The following is a 21,661-nucleotide window of genomic DNA, read 5'->3' on the forward strand; positions in this document are numbered from 1 at the left end:
CTTGGTGTAAATGTAAACCAGCAGAATATGCACTTCATTGCCAAATATGGTGCCTAATTTGTTGCTTCCGAGTGGAAAAAATACAGTATTTTTTTTCTTTAGAATACTTTTGAGTAGGAAGACCATTCCAATTTTTGTCGTTTCTTTTGCACACGCTAGATTTATTACTGAAATATTTTCCTATTAGAACTTCCCTGCCAAATAGGAAACAGAAGATAATCTTCTAATCACTTCATAGCATTTAAATAATATGCCGATTTGTAGAACTTATTACACACATTTTAATACTCCAAAAATATTGGTATAAAGGCCCTTCAAATAAAATAAACTGGGAAAATGCCATTGCTGTGTTTAGGAAAGTACACCAATTACTGTTCAGCTATCTAAAGAAATAATACCAGAGGAACAGGAAATGATGAAAGCAAAGTACTTTTAAAACCTATTTCGCACTGTTAGTTATCATAGTTTAATATTTTAAACAACAAAAAAGTTTGCATCACTTGATGAAGCAAGTATTAGCATGAGTTTGCAGAATTCCATACAGTATCTGCTAAATAAATAAATTTGGCAGCTTAGTAACTGTCCTATGATTGCAGCATCCATGGTTTGAATTCAAGCAGTGACTTACTCTGCAAAGAGTCTGTAAATCAGAATAGCATGCTCCTAGGTTGTGGACAGTACCCGACCCCAGTGAGTTCGAGGAAAATACTTCTAGTGCATGGCCCCTGTGTAGAACAGCCCAAATCAAACGATTGTCTCCTTTGAATTCCTTTTGAGGGGCTGGAAGCCCAGCAGGGACTGCTGGTTGGAGAGGTTGCTGGCCGACTTTGGGATTAGGAGTATCACCTGCTGATTGGTCTGGCGCCATTCGTTGTATAATCTACAGTGATACCTAAACGATACCTGGGGAAAGAAGAGAGATGCACTGTGTTTAGACTCACTCCAAGAATCAACTGGGGTTTGGGGGAAAGGGCATTCAAGTGGAACAAAAAAGCTGATGAGCAGCCTAATTGGGCAAGATAAAAATGAGCAAAAAGTGGTATGCAAAGTTGAGACCTACCATGTAGATGGCTTGTTCCCCAAGCTGCCACAGTAGAGAAGAAAAGCTGCCTGTGCCCTACTTTCTGCTATTGCCTACCTCTCATTCCCTTTTGTATAACATGAAAAATCTGACATTGTGCCTCTGTCTTTCCCAAGAGCTTGAAGTATTGCTAGCCACCTAAAATGAGAATGAGTTTGGAGTACTGCTGTGCTGCAGCCTGTTAAACTGACACATTAGGTAACTGGCTGAGTAGTGAAGTTTTACAGGTAGCTAAACTGCGTGCAAACGCTGAAAGGGTTGTATGTTCTACCATGTAATGCCTTATTGTTAAATGCATCAAAATCAAGATCGCAAAGATGCAACAAGGTGAGTGTGAGCCATCTGCCAAAGTGTGTACCTCAGTTTAGATTGTCTTTGAATTTTTTTATTGTTACCAGCTAACCAATTTCAACCTTAATGCAGTTCTGCTAACCGTGGAAGAGAAATTACTGACTGCTATGTGTGTGTGAGATAGTTTGGCCCTGTATTTATTTTAAATAGCTTACTGCTTATTTTAGTGACTGCCAAGTGTAGTGAGAGTTATGTCTCTGTAAGATGATATGCTTGTGTACGTTTTTTCTTTGATTTGGGTTGCTTTTTTGCAAGTGCAGTATCTATCTTTCTAACTAACTCTGAAAGAATTTGGGCTAGACTGTGTTTTAAACCAGCAGTTATGTTATACTGGAAATTATAGGGCCAAATCCTTTTGTACCCCAACATGCTACTTGATCTTACAGGAGTTAAGATTACCCATGTGCAAGAGAAAGTAGAGTGTGGCCCTGAATTCTTAGTTTAGATAGCGATCTCTGTTTTGTGTCTGAAGCTTTCTTCTTGGGAATAACAGGATTTGTGTGTGTGTGTATCAGTTACAGTGATTAAATGCAGAGAAAAAGCAACAGCATTTTATGGAGAACTTGGCTGTTTTAGAGGAAGGGATAAGATAGCTTCATGGATGCTAAGAAGAGCATCTCTCCTGTTCTGTGATCACTAGGATAATTGTGGTGTGCAAATAATCTATATACCAACTTTTTCATCCAGAGAAAATAAGCTGATTTATTAGAAGTAAAATTCAATTATAATTTTCTTTATTGTCCCAGGACCTAAAGGAGCATTATATCACTTGTTATGTGTAACTTACCCCACAGCACTCAATATATTCCCTGCACAGCCATAGCTAAGCAAGGAGTACAGGATTCTCCCATTTTCAAAAACGAAAGGGCAGGTGCTGCTGAAGCACTTGATGGAGTTAGTACTTCTGCGTGTGAGACTGCTCCTCCCTGCTTTGGAAGTAGGAGCCTCCCACAAGGCAAATACAGGCTGGGGCTTTCCTGCATGACTGATGGGTCTCAGCCTGCTCATTAGACAGAGGGCATGTCTTCCACATGTAGGGTACTCAGCGCCACTGGTAAAGCGGTTGCTTTAAACCTCTACCTTGACTTTGCCTATCTGCCCTCTGAGGAAGCATGTGAAAAGTTCCTCAAGCCTGTGGAATTTATCTGCAGATACACCGGAACATCTTCAAAACTCTTCCATCCGGTGCTAATGCTGTGAGGGCAATGTGGGCACCTTCTGTACTGTGAAGAAAGACTGAGACTCTCCCCCACCATGTCCCTCTGCTCTGCCCACTGAATTAAATCCAACTACTTAGCCAAACTATTCTTTCCAACTTCCAACCATTTTGGTGCTTCTGAATCATGTACATTAGGTAAACTGGGCAGCATTTGAGTTTCTAAGACAGTCATACACAAAAGAAATTGAACAACCTTTGCTTGAACACCTGACAGACATGTCTACACATGGTATTGCAGGAAATACAAGTGCCACCTCACTGCTGGAGCAAGCAGCCACCCTGTCAAAGGGGAGTGCTGCTGCTTCGTGGAAAATGCAAGCAGAAACAACAAAAAGAGAAACTGCAGAAGGCTGAGGCAAAACTCTGAGCTTTCCCTGATGCTCTGTGCTGCTAAAATTAGCCTGCAGTCCTTTATGGATGGGACAGGGTTTCACTGTTACAAATGACAGAAATGAGATGTTACTTTTCATAGTTTTCTTGGAGCTAGGCTTACTCTAGGGTGAGCATGGGTGTTTCTTGCTGTGGGCTAGCTCTACTAATGCAGTTTTGAAGTGCCATCTCAACAGCTTACATTGACCAAAAATTGCTGAGGAGGGGTCAGCCATACAGTGTGTGGCCATACCCACTGAGGGGGAGAGCTGAGTGCTGGTCCTGTGTGATTAGTGGCCATGCCAGCACCACAGGTAGGGTGGTTTTGCCCCCACTCAGGGCAGCACACCCTCAGATGAGCTTTTCCCCTCACAGCAGCACAGCCTTGCACCACCACACAAGCATTACCCTGTCAGTGTGAATGCTCCGTGTCTGCATCTGCTCTTCTGTTCTCCTCTGGCCACCACAGTGAGAGATGTGAAATGTCAAACTCAACAGTAACCTGGGGTTTTCAGTGAACTCCTAGACCATAACTTGATAAACACTTGTTTTCACAGTGATCCTCTGCGTTCCCTTCATTTCTGCTGAGCCAAATGTTGGTGTGTTGGGGCCAGGAACTGATCTCAGTTTAACAACTTGGCACAAAACAAGTGGCTTTTAGGATGGATTGGCACACGAGTGACAGCACACACGGATGCAGGACAGGAATAAGGCAGCGATAACCTGCACTGTAAAGGCAGCTTCACTTCCACAGAACTGGGTGTAAGGGGTGTTCTGCTGTGAACTTCTCACAGCACCATGAGCACGAGGAATGGGGAAAGCATGAGATAAACCCACATCCAAGGCTTTTGAATTGTAAAATTGGCTAGATGTTGCATTAGAGTAAAACCTGAATCCTCTGTGGCAGCCAGGTTGTTCACCTAAAGCTTTTTTGTGCACTGTGCCTTCACCTTTCATGCATCATCTTTGATGAAATGCCTTCCTGTAGCACCTGCCTTGAACTCCTCCTTGTTACATCCTTGTCTCTGTCTTGCTATACCCTCTGGTGTCTGGGATTTGGGAATCACTGATCCCAAAGGCAAACTGTCTTTCTCATTTTCCAGAGAACCTGAATGGTGTGGAACCAAGAGGTTTCTTGCAGATGTAACCTGAATTTATCAGTACAGAAGGTAAATATAAGCAATGCTTTCATACAATGGTCCACCTGCTCTACAGCACCCTGTGTTAATTAATACACCGATTTGTTTTTTCCCTTATTCCCATGAGCTGAACAGAAAACCAGTACTTACTAGGGTCCAAAAGAGGTAAATAGTGAAGAGTGCGACAGTGAGGGCAATGAGGCCAACAGCTTCTAGCCTACTACTAAAGTGCAGATGGTCCACTGCTCCTCGTAGACACAACCAGCCAGAGATGGTTGCCAGTGGAGTGATAAACAAGAAGCACACCATGTCTCCAAACAGCGTACGTTTCTCATGTTGGGGGCCTGGGTTCCTCAGCCACTGCAGGCAAAATGCAGACAAAGTCAGTGTCAGCACAGGGAGGACTTTGTACCCAAAATGAGCTGCTCACCTGCAAAACATGGACCTGCTGCTTTGAGGAGGGAACATGGACCTCACACAGGACATGACTTCAGCTGTTCCTAGAGGCCTCCCAGTGCAACTTCTCCCCCTCCGTGCCTGCTGATGTGCACCTCTAGTCACGTGTAAGTTTATTCAGCTGCAGAAAAAGCTGCCTTTGAGAAGCGGAAGAGTTTTGCATCGCGTAGCCCCTGGCATTTGGCCACTGAACTGTTTGAGAAACTCTTCTTAATGTGGAAAGAATCATGCTCTCTCCTGGCAACTCAAGAATGCAGAAAATGTTTGTTAATATTTCATATGTTATTTTAAGATTTTTTTTTAACATTCTGCTTGTAATATTGGCAAAGCCATTTTCAACTTGCTTACAGGTATTCACATGCAGATAGAGTTGAATGCACAGAAGGTTACTTTTACTAAAAGGGTAGTAATCTTGCAGAACAGAGTGCTTGAAAGTCATCTGCTAAAGTGAAGGTTGATTGAACAGCTATCAAGCCCACATGCGCACATTTCTATAAACAGGATTTTAGACAGCAGAGATGAAAGAATTTCAGCCTACAACAGTACACTGAGACCTTTTAATAAAAAAATCTCCTCACTCAAGTTGATATTTGAACAGGAAGACTACCAAGATGTGCAATTTTTGCCAATGTAAGCTGTAGGATTTGGTCAAAACCATTCTGCAACATCTTTTTGGTTTTGGTGGTTTGTTTGGTTTTTTTTGTTGTTGTTGTTGTTGGTTGGTTGGTTGGTTGGTTGGTTGGTTAGTTGGTTGGTTGGTTGGTTGGTTGGGGGTTTTGGGGGGTGTTACTCTTTGAGCATATAACCATATGCATGGTACTACCAAGAATAGCAAACATTTCTTACTGTGGCACCTGGGAACCCCAGCCAGGCTGGCAGCTGTACATGCTACCCTAGCCACGGAGGGCAAACACACCACACAGAGAACAGGACTGTGCCTGCCCCAGGCAGTCCACAATCTAAGCAGAGGAGTCAAAGCTGGGAACAGGCAATAGAGGTGGAGTGAGCTGTCATAACCCCAGCTGCCTGCATGGGCAGAGCTGGGCGTAGGGTAGGCTATCAATTCCCAGTCAGCACATCCCTCCCAGGCCCCCAGCTCTGAGTGTGGAACCGTGTTGAAGGCAAGGAAAGTCATACTCCTCTAGAGAGCTATTGCATTATCTATTATCAGCGTAACAAGAAGCTAAAGCCACTGCAGCTCTTTGCCAACGGACAGGGATAAGGCTCATGCGTCCTTAAACTTTTTGGCCTCTTGCTCCTCCCAGCATATTACACATGGCAGTAGAAGTCTTGTCTCTTTAGCTCCAGAAACTAAAGCTGGGGAGGCAACTTCACCCCTTAACCAGTTAATACCCTTTATCCCCAGCCACCTCTGTTTTTTTTCTTCTTCCCTATTACAGTGCTACAGCCGTAACCAAGAAGAACAGCAGGACTCAAGAGTTTTGACAAAAGAAGGTAAGACTGAAAGTGTTGTGCAATCTAATGAATATTTCTCATCTAGGTGTCCTACCCCTCTGTTATTTTCAGACCCTGCTTCATCTTTTCCTGCTTTGGCCATACCATGAAAACAAATACAGCATTTCTCTCTCCATCTTTATATGGGGTAAAACAACAGTCAAGAAATTGAGTGCATCCAGGAACTGATCTGTCACTAGAAAGACACAAACCAGTAGACAAGTTTGCCTTAGCCTCACCACATCTCAGATGGAAATAATTAACTACTTCACAGGACTTTTGTGAGATTTAATTGCAAACCAGTAACTCAGCAGCCTAAGATCCATTTTCATGTACAACTCAGGAATTAGGAAAACAGAAAAATATGTTCATAAACATTATTTGCAGGATGTAGGCTATTAAAGAAGGAGACATACATTTACATTTGAACAGGTTTTTCTTTTATTGTGTCTTTATAGACAACACTATAGAGTTGTGTGAAAGACTCAAACTGTTTTCGTTGGAGCTTTCATTCCACTTACTTAAGAGCACCACCAAGGGTGTGTGCATAACAGTTCCAGGTTATATTTGGTTGCTTCTAGACATGACTGGTTGCAACCTTCGCCTTGTTCAATTTCCACAAATCCCTGTAATGTGAAATTGCCAAGAAAATTAGATGAACTGAAAGCACCTGGTCACGCAGATTCTGCTTTTAAAGATGACTGTGAAAAGTTTTTGTGAAAATTATTTGTTTAAAAAGTGACCTGCAAGAGAACTGCTGAGCACCTGCACTTCTCCTTGATCTCAATGGGAATTGCAGCATGTTCACCACTTTACCAGGGCAGACCTTAAATGCCAGTATCTCCTCATCTCAGTGCTATGTGGTGACCATCCCCCCTGTAACTGGGTAGTGAAGAATGCACTGTAACATTTCAGAGTTCAAATAGTGAAGGCTGCATCCTGAAATTGCAGTCTGTTGTGATCCTTTTGGCACCCATGCAGCTCCGCTAGTGCAAGAAGTACTGTTTAGTGATCTGAATGAGAAGGAAGAACAGCAAGAACATGTGAGGAAGCACACACTTAAGGCATGTGTTGTCTCTGCCCTACGACTTTCATGACACCCAGTACAAAGCACTTGAATTGAGACAGCACTTTATGGTGTGCCACTTAACACAACAGCAGACAACAATGGTGTGAGACAACTTCACAGACTGATGGTTCCTTGCACTCCTTGTGTCATCTGACCCATTTGAATAAAGAATCAAACCCAAGCAATTCAAATAGTAGATGAGGCTAAGACAGACAAGAGTAGTATTAAATAATAAATTAAACCCCCACCATTCTACAGTCTAACCTTAAAAGGTAAAGAAATTTCATTAGCTAGTTCTGAAGTAGAAGTCAAAAGCAACAAATAAGTAATTTCAATGGCTGTACGGATGTTAGCCACAGCCCATATCTTCCTCCTGAAGTAGTGCACATGTGTTTCTAAATCTACTTCTGTTTAGATTCTAGGTTTCTGTCTTTTGTTTTGGAAATGTGCACTGTCAAGTTACTCTATAGCTAAAATGCCAAGTCAGAAAATCCCTTTGTGAAACTGAAACCCACACAATGATCCCAACAAAGAGCTGAGCTGATTAATTAGCATAGCATGGCAGTACAGTAGGGACCGGGAAAGAATGAGATGTCAGGCCAGATGCAACTATCAGATCTGCACTACAATACACTGAAATTTGTCTCATTAAAATATGTCAATGTGCTCAATTATTTCTGCAATAAATTGAGACTGTCAGTGTAATAATTTCCATTTCTGGGGGAGGGGAGGAAAGAAGAGGTCATAAAAATGGTCATAGGGTCGTTTGAAGCAAAACGTTGGCCTGCCTGGTAAAGCACCATTTTATCAAGTGAACAGTGATTCATGTTCCTGATACACAGGTGGGGAGCCACAGTAATAAGACATGAACTGACTTTAGCAATGAGAGCAAGCATGAATTCAAGAACAGGTAAGCACAGTGCCTGATGCACAGCCCAATAGTAGCTTATGACTGACACAAAGACACTGTGCCTGGAGACTAATACACACCTGATAAGAACAGTCCCTCAAAGAGGCATGGGATCCCACCTCATCCCTCACAGTGACACATAGCAAATGGGTTCTGCTCAGAAGCAAAACACACCCCAGACCCTGAGCTCATGGCTGTGCCTGCAGGACACCTCTCTGCTCCCTCATGCCATCCCTTCAGCGGTGGCTGCTGCTGCTGCTGCTGCGTTTGTGTGGACCACACACTGTCCCACCACAGGTGCTCTCCACTCAGCCAAGCTCAGCTAGGAGCCAGTGTTGCTGAAATGACCCAGACCATCCATCCACCAAGGAATGGGCACTCTCGAAAGGGCAGATGCAGCAATTGGTCTGCAATCTTCAGCCCCACAGCTGAAGATCCAAGAAACATCTGCCTAAGTCTGCAGGCAGTGGCAAAGCTCTGCTGAGACACGAAGGTGAGCTCCAGTGCTCAGAAAGATTGCTTTAACTGGAAAACAGAAAGGGCATCAAGAAAACAGAAAGCCCACACCACATGATGGGACTTTAAAAGTTTGACTTATTTATCCCAGAAAAGTCATGCTCCAAATGCATCCTGGGGATGGCCACAAGAAGGGAGAGCTGAAAGGGGACATCAGTGAAGTGCTACTTAAGCTAATGGACAATGTTGACGTAAGAACAAACAAGTAATAGCTGGCCATAAATAAATTTAGGTAAGAACCAGAAAAAAAATCCCAGCCTGCAGAGGATCCAGCTCTGAAACAGCTTCCCAGGGTGTGGTGTAGGCTAAAACTCCCAAAGCTGAAACAGTTTTATGAAGGAACTTACTTATGTTTTGAAAGGGATTTTTGATGTACTGCATTTGATGTGAGAAAACACTGGCAACGTACCTGATGTTCCTTCACCTCATACACTGACATGTGTAATGCGCATATAAGGATTTGTTGCAGTTCACAAAGCAGAGTTGAATTGTATTATCTGAAATTATAAGAAAAATTAGAGCTCTTGACCTTCACCAGAGGGCCTCTACTCCTCTTTCAGCTGAATGCAAATTCTAGTGCTCAGCAACGTAATGTGGATTTGCAACAGTCCCTGGGAGGTTTGTGGTCTATGAGCCCACTACTGGCTTCCAAAAATTTATCTGATATTTAAAATTGCATGTGAAACCACATCTATGAAACTGTCCCAAATATGTTTTCAGTGTGGAGGTACAGAGGTGTTTATTTCACATCCACAAATAATCTGAAACCTCAGACTCCTGAGATGAGCGAATGGGCTCAGCTTCCTTCTAACCAGTTTACTTCTTCCTGCCTAAGCAAATGTAACTGGAGAACTGCTCGTCTGAAGGGGGACACAACTGAGGCATTCGCGCAATGTGACAGCAAAGTGAAGCCTCACATTTGGAGAAGGACATCATCAGAACAAGCAGAAACTGAGGACCAGAACACCTTGGAGAGGCTCACTCTGGGAATTTATCTAACCTAACCAAAATGAGCTGCCAGTAGAAAGCTGCTGTAAAACGCCTCCACAAGTTTGAGCTGCTTCAGTGTTGCCAAAGGCCAAACCCTGAAATCGTTCACCTCTGTAAGTCTAACTTCAATTAGATGACTCACAAATGCTAAGTAAAGTATGTGCATAGTGTTTTCCACATCAGATCCTAAGGCTACAGCCTGTTTCTACTGGGAAGACAATTCTAGTTCACTACATTTTCCTTTGAAAATTGATTTTACGTAAATGTTGCTGGAATTATACCAGCAGCAAAGAAGATTCCACAGAGTATGAAGAAAATCCTTCACACTGCTTTTTAGTTAAAAGTATTGAAATAGTTACCACATATGAAGCTGGGGGGGAGAAGACAGGAAGGATTTGTCTTCCCCAAATGTGTTTCCCTTTGAACTAAAAATAGCTTATTATACATCAAACATATCAGTTAATTCTTTTCATGCTGATAGCTCTACAGTGAATCTTGATGAAAGCACTCTGTACCCAAGCGGAACTGCCCGCAATTGTTGTTGTTTCTGGTTTCATGCCAGCAGTGACCAACAGGAGCATTTTGCCTTGGGCTTTAAGCAAAGAAAGAGTGATATTGCGTGGGTTTTTAGGGTGTTTCTCTTGAATGAAGAACATTTTTAAAGACCAGGAGCACCATTTAAAAAATGCAATGACACCCTCAAAAAATTACATCTGAACAGCTTTGTTCAAATCCTTTTTTACTTGAAAAAAAGTTTTAACCTTTGTCAGTGAAACGTTTCAGAACTAAGACAAACTACATGTAACTCAAAATAAAGTCGCCCAGACCAGAATTATACGTATTTTTTTTTCAGTGCAATGAAACATTTGGAGTGATAAACTTTTCTACGTTAATGTTTTTTAATGAAAACAAACATTTGACAGTTACTTTTCAGTTGAAAAAATATTTCAGGGTTTGGGTTTCCTGCTTAGATCAAAAATTTAGTTACTGGCACAGTGTTACTGTCTTCAGTAAGTGATTTTAGAAAGGCCATGGTGACAGCTCACAGACATGCTCCTTTGGTCCTAGAGGCAGAGGCCTGTGTGACTGTCAGCTAGGAGCTGAAAGACCTGACCTCTGTAACATTATTATGCTAATGTTATGTCCTCTTTGTAACTGAGTCTGCTCTTATTTAAGTTTAACCCTTATTTTAACTCCAGTTTCAGGGAATATTTTAATTGTGCATGTCTGAATGAGACAAAGCTACTTTTTGAAATAGCAAATTAATTTCATTTGCATGGTTTTGTAAGTGGGAAGAATACATTATCCATTCTCAGGGTGGTGTATGATACACCTTTGAATGTTGTCTGGTTTTTTTTTTTCTAAAAAGATTGAACCACAGTGCAGATAGGAACCAACCCTAGGTGGTAGCTAAGTGTAGGGAGAGTACTGCAGGCTGTTGCTGTCACACCATAACTGAATTTGCAATCTGGACCTTGTGTAGTTTGCCAACTGAAAACCAGGACTCTGATATAGAATGTTCCACCACATAGCAATTATACAGTGGCTGGTAGATGTGGTGTTTAGTTTCTGGATTACACAATCTCAGTGTCTAAAAACAGGATCAGTAATTCTCCGATACTGAAAACAGACAACAGAACGTGCTAAATTGTGCTGAAAAATCTGTGAAATTTCTTGCAGATCCAATTATACAATATTATGTTCTTTAATATCAGTCTGGCTTACTGCTATTTTTTCCAACTATCCGCTTTTAGTTTGTATTTCAGGTGATGTTTCTAACAGGTAAAAGATTTCCAGATGTCTCAAGAAAATAGGTTTTGTGGAACTCTAGAAGAAGCAGTATTTCCTTTTATCTGTATGTTTTTCAAAGCTCCCATTCTATTTTAGATTAATATATTCCCAATTAGGCAGACAAATGTATGCATTCAAGAAAATCAATCAACAAAAATCACATTTTGCATTTTAAATCAAAAGCAACACAGATTTGCTATTGGCAACACATATTTCCACATCTTGCAGATATCTGATCTACAGGCTCAAATATATGGAAACTAAAGACATGATAGATAATAAATGCTTGGTAGTTCTCCAAAAAGACAGATACAATAAAATTTTTCATCTTAGCACTGTTTTTTTCTCCAGAAAAAGCAAACTCTGACTGGCTTCTATTGGTGGCAGGAAATGTTACCAGGACAGACATGATAACCAGGCAGTGCAAAACTGCATTACAGAATCATGATGTCTAAACAAAAGTCACCAAAACCATTATGTAAAACAAAAATAGCTGTACTTTTGAAAACTCACAGCATCTTCCCTCATCTTAAACAACAGCAATTGGCCTTTTCCAAAGCTCCTGTTTCCTCTCTGTTCGGCTACTTTCTCCTGAGAACTTTCCTCACCATTTTTTGCCCTTGATTGCTAGTCCTTTAAATTCAGGAAAGAGCAGTTACAGATGTGATGGTTTGAAGTCACAGTCTGGTAATTGACAAGTAATTTTTTCTTTTCTTCTTTTTTTTGGGGGGGGGGTGGGGGGGGGGTTTGCTTGTTTTTGCAGGGGGTGGGTTGCTCTTGATTGCATTCTTGCTGTCAGTACTATAAGATTTGTGCTTGGGAAAAGTCAAGCACTGTAACAAGACTTCTCTGCAAAGAACATAAAACAACTATTTCATTTCTCTTTAAAGGAGAGGTAACAGCTTGTTGTGTTCTCTGGATTTTTCCCCATTAAGAATGAATAGAGTACAGTATACTAGGTGTAAAAAGTGCTCCTTGAAGGGGTTATGTTTTTCAAACTGTATGTGTTGGGGAGTTCATTATTTATTTTTGTAATACTTTCTGTAATTCAGACATACTTGTACTGGAAATCTAGGTGACTGCTTCAAATTCTCCCTGTGTGACTTGGGTCTCGGGGACATTTTTGCAGCTGAAGACAGCTAGGTACAAAAGCATCTCCACCACCTTGCCCTTCTTATTTTGCCCTTTTGGGTCAAGAGGGGAGGAATGATGTACATACTTAAGTTATCTGCTCCCACTCTTAATGTGCTCTATTGACAGCTGCAGTCCTTCCAAACTTGCATTCATGAAGGTTTTCCTTGCTGGTGACTATGCTGAGTCACTGTTTTCCTTCTGGCTTTAAGAATGAGACTTCCACAAATCATGTGCAGCAAATCTGGTATCTCTTCGTTAGACTAATATAATGCTAATGACTTGCTTCACTGAGCAGGGAGAGGAAAAATAAGTAAAAAGATTCCCAACAGATAAAATCAATGTGACTCAAAAGCCTTGCACAAAAAATAAATTCATATTTCAGTGTAAGGCTTCTGGAAGTTTTAAATTATAATGTAAGCTCATTTTAACTACTTCCTGCATAGATGTAAGTGTAAGGCTTTTTCTAAATTTATTTTAATTTTTTTCTTTTCTAGAATGAGCTGTACAGCCAGCAATAGGCTCGGAAAAACTGAAGTTAATTTCTGCCCATTATTGTGATTATTATCCTGACTATTTTTTTTTTCAAGTCATGCTCTTTAGCTTATGAGTTTTATATTGTTAATCAAGTGCTTTCTGTTTGTTTGCTAGAAATGAACCAATAGATACCAAATCCTGGTTGGTTTAAAACACGTAGATAACTTACAGGCAATACAAGCCTGACTTATATGGTTGCATAATGTTCTTATTTAATATTTATGTTGTGGCTGGTTGTTGTCTAACAAATTTCGTTGCACATAAATATGTTGTATTCCCATGTTTTGTGTCTGTTTCTGTACTAAACCAAGTGGAAGTAACATAGATGCAATATGGAAATTTAAATGAAGATGATATTAAATACTTATATAAAGCTTGCCTAGTCTTTATGCTGAAACATAGCAAAAGCTTCTACTTGAATAATGTCACCCATTTCTAGAGTGTGCTTCTTTCTGTGGATTGGCTGCATTAAAAAAGCAGGCAACTCCCCTTTTAGATATAAGCAGAAGGTCTACAAAAGCCACAAACTGAAACTACCGCAGTTTGATTTCACTGTGTTTGTTTTGAGATCCTTCCAGATTTGCAACAAGGAACATCAGGTCTATGCATACAACCACCGTATTGCAGGTTTTCTTTCCTCTAGTGTCTAGAGTTTCTGCTGCTTCAGTCTGGGTCCTCTGCATCAAATACAGCCAGGCTCTCACGGGAAGTGGAGTGACCAAGACATGGGACAGAGAAGCAGGGCTACTCAGCAGTAGCTGCTTTTCTCATTGAGAAGCGTCATTCCTAGGCACATTCATAATGAGACATCTATGTGCCCAAGCACACGTCCCACACACCTCTAGTTTCCACCAGACTGTACAGGGGTGCTGTGAGTCTAGCACACAGTAGAAGAGGTTGATTCAGACCTTGCCTGCAGTTCCTGAATTGATTTTTGCAGTAATATGAGCTCAGGGACTGACTGGATATGCATGTACTGGTAATGTGTAAATGGACGTCTTTAAGGTTACTGGCAAATAGCTCCTTTTAACTGACTGTAGGGCTGTGGATATCTCAAACAATCCCCTTATCTGAAAGAGGAGTTCTGAAATCAAGCGGCATGGCTAGACTTGCTCTGCTGATGCCTGCCAAGTGCCTAAATAGCAACATATTGCCTAGCAAAAATGTGACTCCAAATGACAGTTCTGAAAATGCTACAGAAAGGTTATCCTCCAATAGATTATGTCTGATTGATGTCAGTGATTTCAGATTTTAACTTTGAATTTGAATAAATTCAAAGCCAGAGCTTGCCGGGTGCCTTGCAGAAGGGAGATGAACAGAAGGACTCAGTGATCTTCAGCATGAAAAAAACTGGTTTTGATCATAATCAGTCTCTTGCTCCTCTGCAACAATGTATCATGATCTCTCCAGTGCAGCTGGAGAGACAAGTTCGTGAGTGGCTAAGAAATAAAGAAGTTCCAGATCCCAGTGGAGGGCTGAGGAACATCAACCCAGCCTCTTAGCAGAAGTCCTACCAGAAGCAGGGTCATCTGGAGGCAGTGACAGTTCCCACTTAGCTCATTCCATAAGCAAAGCAGTGTAAGTGTAACAAAATCTGTTAAATGGGTGACTAATGAGGGCTCAACAAAAAGGAATTCTTACCAAAAACTGTAAAATCACACAGCAGGGCACATTTGATACATGCAGGCCAAAAGTATGGAGACAAGGAACTGCAAAGGAGACCACTCCTTTTGGCTGACCAACCTCTGACCAAAAATTGTGGAGGAGGTGAAATGTGAGCATTTTCTGGTGTGTGCTTCTTTGACTTGATGCAGAGCAAGTCGCAGAGCTCTGATGGTGGATGGCAATAAACAAATCACTTTAATGATGAAGGAGGTATTAGTAACCACCATAGTGTCTGATTCATGGTTCAGAAACACAATACTTCTGCAGAAAATAATCTGAGTTAAAAAAATAAATTGGCCAAGAATATCTGAAGCTTCTACATTTTTGTACCCTATGTGTGATGGAGGCAGGAGGCAGGATATAGCTGTAGGTATGTCCCTTGTATCTGAGCTAAAGATCTCCTGTTTGAGTGCATGGGCCCACACACTTAGTGTGAACATGAGCAACTGCTTAAAAGAAGGCAAAAAGCCATCTTGCAACAAATTTTTATGGAGCACTGGCTTTCATTTCATAATGAACTAATGGCAAACTAGCAACATGGTGAGGGTGAGGGGATGGGGAAGAAGTGCTATGGGTTCACTGGCCCGTTCTGATCAATCATGAAGCCCAGCAAGAAATCCTCTGCTGCTTCCATAATAATGCACACAAGGGAGGCAGGAATATGGCTGACCAGTCAGCCAACACTTACTGCTCACTTCATTTCAAGCCTACCACTGTTACAGCCTCTCCTGGGAGCCAACAGCAGGAATGAAGTCAGATAAAGCAAATCTCTAGATAAAGCAAATGAAGTATCTCAATTTGTTTCCATTGAGATTTCCTTCACGCCCACAGCTAAGCCACTAAGAAGCAGTGATCAATCCAATGAAGGGATAAGGAGAAAATATAATACCATGTTCTCTCTTTTTCTTTTTCTTTTTTTTTTTGGCCCCTTTAAGAAAGTGAATAGTACATTTTTCAATAGTCAGAAATGCTTTTTTTTTTTTTTCTTCCCGATAGAAAATCTTCAGGAGAAAATATGAATATGATGATTGTTTCAAGCATTTTTATATTACCTGTCACTGACCAATGGATGGGATATATTCTCTGCACGAGATAGGGCCTGCTGAGGAGTTACTGGATAAACTTCTATAGGCTATGCTCTACAAATTACTTTAAGAGTACAATAGTCCCTCTTGACCTTCTAAAATGCATTGGTAAACACATCATTCACCTCCACTGAAAGGCCATTTACCATTTCCATTATCTAGTTCAGATGAATCTTTGGAGACCTAATTATCCTACTAAAATCCCCACCCGAAACACACATGCATGCACACACACATACATAATGGAGTTAAAAGGAGGTGGCCACTCTGCCTTGTCGCTCATTGAAACACTGCAGCAGGTTTTTGTGAAAGATGATCCTGCTATACCTGATACACCTCCCTCCATCCCCTTATACTCTAGGTAATGCAGGGAAGCAGATAGGACAGTGCTTTTAGGACACAGAAATTGGGAGAATCTGGCAACTTGCATCTGCTTTAGTCATGTTTTGTGAACGTTCAGATTTGCTGCAATTATTTGCGTGAGGAGGTCTTTGGATTTCAAAGCAATAAGTATTAAATAAATACGAACTTTAAGGACAAACTTAAATTATACTAACAGAAACCAAGAAGTTTGGCTAATATCTTTCTGCTTAATTTATCCCCTTGCATACAGCTCATCTTAGCTACTCTGTCTCTGCTGCTGTCAACTTCAAAATTACACCTTCAATTCCCTCCTAAACTGAAAACGTTCTCCTCATATAAGATCACAAAAGACTTCAAAAAAGTCAGTTGCTTTTTTTATGACTTCTCTGCAACTGCATGTAATTATTGATTACTGCACTAAAATACTGTGGGTATAGTAGCCGAGAAGCAAGAAAAGATTAGGTAGTAAAGAGAAAAACATCAATTAACAGTGTGAACTATGTTTTAGAAATGTTCTTGTACCTGATTCTCATTTGTCCTCAGCTGAAAAAGAAAATACAGCTTTATCATTATTATTGTTATTATTATTGTTGCTATTATTTATTACTGCTTTTGCCAAAGAGAAGCCTCAGTTCATCCTGGAATGATGAAGCAACCAGACTGCTCCAGCCTGGGCAGGGTTAGCTTTGCTTTCAACTTCTTCAAGCATCATTAGCTCTGAACAATGTCATGTGTGATTTGTGCAAAACAAGCCTCAACAACAGCTGTTGCAAGGGAACATCTTGAAGAAGCTGGACTCTCAAATGAAACTGTTTACGTTGCACTGCCTCAGTATCACTTATCTTTCTTTTCAGAAGGCAAATTCAGAGTAGCATTGTCCTTGTGCCAAAACCACAACCAAAAACTGCTTGGCACAGGCTCAGAGCAGCTGACTGAAAGAATACGTTATAATCTTCATTGGAGAATGCTCAGTCATAAAGATTTTGCTGCTCACTCACTGGCAGCCTGAGAATGCTCAACAGCAGCATTTCTCAAACCAGGATCAGCTTCTTGGGAGAGGCTGAAGTCCTGCTAGAAGCACCAAACAGCAAGCTAGAGGCAACTGAACAGAGCTGGCCTAGGCTTGCTCTGGTTAAGGCTTGACAAGACTACAGGTCTTGTGCTAAATACCATGTCACATCTCTTTTTTGTGGATCTTAAGGAAAAATGAAGATATCCTTAGGTTTAGATATAAAATGCACATATCTAACTTAATCCAAGATAAAGCAGTTTTGATAGTCTTCAGTGAGCTCCCTCCCTCACTGCACAGGTCCCTGACCAACCTCCCAGCAGTCAGTTTTATCCTGTATCCTCTCAAATGTGAACACGAGGAAAACAAAATCTGCCTCCCTCAACCCCCACCTTATTTTTAATACCATATCTCTATCAACCAGTTCCACTACAGTTTACAGGAACGATGAAGATTCACAGGAAAGGCATGCTGTCCTGGACACATGCTTGGCATTAAAATGCCTGTATCACCAACCGGTACAATAAGATGCTTCTTATTTTATAAAATGCCATTATTTGTAATTCACCTTTAATTCCAACACAAACCATAACTTTTACTCCCCCTGTCCCCATTAAAATAGGGGAGGAGAAAGAACATTAACAGCTTAAAGATAGTGATCTTGGCTTCTTTCTTCTTTTCTTTCTTCTCCTGAGGACAAAAAACCCCAAACCTGGCAAACTTCAAGAAGCCACTAAAGCATCTCTAGTTGGCAAAATTTAATTCTAATAGGTAAGGGAGAAACAATTGTCCAATTCACTGCTGAATTTGGTACACAGACAAGAAGAGGCCAAAAGGTCACTTACAAAGAGCTAAGCATGCCATACACTGAGCAAGAAAAACTTCTCCTTGTGGGCTTTACATGGAAACTAGATTTATAAGGGTCCTCAGTTTGTTACGACTCTCAGAAGCAAGGGAGAAAAAAAGTAATTCCTGACCTATATTTAATATGCTGAATACTGGTGGTTGTCTTGCATTCCACAGAAACTGTTACTTCCATCCTCTGCCAAGCTGGCTGGTACCCTGTTCCCCAAACCTTCACTCACATTTACAGTCAAGCAAACTCATGGAACCCATTCTTCTTGTTTTGATTTAGTTCAAAATAAGGGTTTTGTTATTCCTGCCCTTTCCCTGAGCTTCTGTGCTTATCTTGCAGAGCCCAAAGCTCATAGCTTGCTTTGGCTTTGGTGGAGCTGCAAAGGCTCTGTGATACCTACATAAAAACAAACATGATTTACTCATTAAAGCTAAGCTTTCAGGGATGTGCTCCATGTACTGACCTCCACCAGTGGCCTGGGCTTGTGCTCCACTGCAAACCTGAAGTGGCAGAGTTCACAGTAGCTGGTGTTTGAAGATGACAGCCAGTGCTCCAGGCAGCTGCGGTGAATAGTCCCCAGGGTCCCTGTACATTCACAGGGGGAAAGCAGGTCCTCCTGACTGCTGCCCTCGTGGCAGATCCTGCACATTGGCTGGTCGTTGAAGGGGCTACTGGAGAAGGAGAGAAAATTACTGGTCAGTATACAGGGCTGTGTTGCAGCCTCTACCTCTTTCTCTCTGTATGTCATGAATTAACTATGTGGGAAACATACAGCTTGTGTACTTTGCTCTGCAGTTAGTACACCAAGCTGCTGGGCTAATGGTCACAGGCATTTTGGTACTGTTTAAAATACCTCTTCTGTGGGGGGAAAAATGTTAAGAGTGAAAAACATCGAGTGGCAGATGAAAGACAGACAACCAAGTGCTTCTGTACCTTTCTATTTCCCACCTCTTCACAGTGCAGCAGTGCAGCCACTTCAAGAAATCCCTAAATGCATCAGGGAAGTTTTACACCTGCCTCAGCTGGGCACCTCTTATGCTAGTGGTGATCCATGCCCTCATTCCTGACCTACAGGGTAGCATCTCTTGTGCTAGTGATGATCCCCTGACCTATAGGGTAAGCTGTTTTCAGTGATCAACAGCAAAAGACTGCTGGACCTGAAACAACAGCACCTTGCCCTGTAGCACTGTGAAGGCAGGGTCATGTCAGGCAGGTGTGTGCAGGCAGGAAGCTCCTGTCCCTGGGGAAGGTTTCCCTCTCTTTGGGGTAACAGCCCATGAGCAGCTCAAGGAGTGACATCAACAGCACTGAAAAGGACTGTGCCAAACACATCCCTAGCACACCGCTGCCCATGGGTATTTCTCCTGCATTGCCTCCGTCTTTCTGCTGGTGGGGTACTGATGTGCAAAGGGGCACGGGCAGTCCTCCTGCCAATGAAAATCTAGAGACTCTGGTTTTAATGATTGAGTTTATTTATTTTACAGAGTATTCTTTCAGGAAAGAGGAAGGCAGTCATGTGGCTGCCTGGGGTGCTCAGACTTCGCACAGTGGAAGGAAAGCTGTAGGCTGCAAGCACCAGTGCTGCTGAACCATGGATACACTTCACTGCAGCTTCAACTCAGCCCCTGCACCTGTCAAGGCTGAGAAGGTCAATCTTTTGGCTGAGGTCTGGGAAATGAAAGCTCTCCCTACTGTGGGAGAGGAGGATAGAGAATGTCTGAAGACAGATATGTGAGAGGACGATGGAGAATGTCTGATCTGGCACATGAGAGAACAGCTGGGTATTATGAAGGAAAGCAAGAAAGATAAATATGGTTATCTAGTAGCAAAAAGGTGTCTGCATGCTTGTAGTGGTACATAGCTATGTAACTTCATGAACGGGTTTCTGCCCTGAGCCTGGTGGTACATACAGCTGCGGTTTGTGTCCGGGCTCGGAGATATAAATATGAGTTTCTCTGTACAATAACGTGTCTCTGGTTACACCACAAACAGAGTCCGTGCCTTCATATGCCATACCCTACCACATAGCCACTCAGGTGATATCCTCAGAAAAGCAGGTTTTGTCACTGTTGCTGTCATTGGCAGATAGCATGTGGTGGCACACAGCTATTCCCTTTGTCCCCCTGCTGGCTCTTTGCAGGCTGCCACAGGTAGACTCACTCAAGTGTAACCTCAGAAAAGTGTAAACAAGCCAACTTGCTTTTTTCAGCCTGCCTGGTAGAAGGGTATGAAGTTATGCTCAATGCTCTGCACACACATCTGAGCTGTGCAGAATGCACAGGGTTTAAAAAAGTTGCTACAAGTAAAGGGGAAAAAGCCCTTTCAAACTGTCACATCACATATGCAGCAGCAGTTAATAATTTCACTTTTCACATGAGTGCAGGGTCTTGGATTATGTTCGCTGTTTTGTGAAAATCCAGGGCAACTTCAAGACCTATGCACTCTTTCCAGCTTCACACCAGTGAAGCGAAACTTGATGTTGACCCAATTATCAGGTCTGGATACGGAAAAGCATCCTTTTACTTCTTCTTGCTTCTAATGAAAGCAAAGTAAACCTGAAGCAGGCTAACGTTTTGTAAGGTATAGTTTAAAGGCATGTTTCATCAACTAATCTGCCATTCTAAACCAACAGAAGAAAAAGCTGCTCTCAGTCACTTGGGTGATGGCTGAAGCAGCAACACTTGTGTGTGCCTCTCTGCCAGAAATAGCTTTGTCTGGCTGCTCAGCATGCTGGCTTAGGAAGTGTGAAGGAAACGTGGCACAGAAGTGCTGGTGGCAGCGTGCAGGCTAAACACTGCATCCCATGCCAGCTGGTGCCCACAGAAGCCTCCCACTACGTATCAGGCAAATTATTGTAGCTGGTGCACTTGAGCAGCAGCAGCGCTAGACAGCTTGCTTCCCCCTTCTTCGCTGAGTATAGTGGTGAGGGCTTAATTACATGTGCAGCTTAACTATTATAAAGATAGGATGAGGGTTTAATTACAAGTGCACCCTGTAAGGCCCTCATGAAGCATGTCACTGCATCTTCCCTTCAAGCACCCGTGGGATTTGTAGGTGGGTGACAGCTGGGGAGCCCATGCAGGGAGAAGGGCCCTGGCCCATCCTGCCACTCCCTACGTACCTCTGCGTGTTGAGCGTCCGCATGACGGAGGAGAGCAGCTGCCCATCTTTGGCTGACACCTGCATGACATACTGCAGGCAGCTGCTGGCTGGGCCACCACGGCTGCCACCCGCTGAGCAGGGTCTTGCCGCTGGGTGCTGGCGGGTGTGGGCTCTCCGGCAGGACTCCTGGCAGGTGGCTGCAGTAGCTCATCCTCATGGTGGTGGGCAGCGGGTCCCCATCTAGGGAGGAGGGAGGACAGGGTGGTGTGGCAGCAGAAAGGGGCATGTCCCTCCTTGTTTGCAATTCTGCCCCACTGATTGATACCAGGCATGAGAAAAAACATCCCTCCGCCCTGCCCCAGCCCTCTGAAATGCGCTCAGCAGGGAAAGGAAGCTTACAACGTTATGTGTCATGGAAAAACAGTCTGTACATCTCGGAAACAGCAGGCTGGGGCTCTGTGCTGCTTTTTTTCTCTGCAGACTCCTGAAGTCATGAGTGATAAATGTAAAAACTGCACCTTTTTGTCTTTTCCCCCCAGCAAATGCTGCGAAGGAATATACAATCTT

General features: G+C 42.4%; 1 protein-coding gene across 1 annotated transcript; it reads right to left on the reverse strand.

Annotated features, from left to right (window-relative positions):
- Positions 1-691: 691 nt before the first annotated feature.
- MARCHF3 (membrane associated ring-CH-type finger 3) lies at positions 692-21,380 on the reverse strand. The gene is given in 5 exon segments (XM_037373878.1): positions 692-903; positions 4,310-4,519; positions 18,456-18,663; positions 21,114-21,223; positions 21,225-21,380. Coding segments are annotated over 5 exon segments (843 nt in total). The 3' UTR covers positions 692-744.
- Between the last annotated feature and the right edge of the window lie 281 nt (positions 21,381-21,661).

Source organism: Falco rusticolus, chromosome Z, assembly GCF_015220075.1.
Source record: "Falco rusticolus isolate bFalRus1 chromosome Z, bFalRus1.pri, whole genome shotgun sequence".
Lineage (NCBI taxonomy): Eukaryota > Metazoa > Chordata > Aves > Falconiformes > Falconidae > Falco > Falco rusticolus.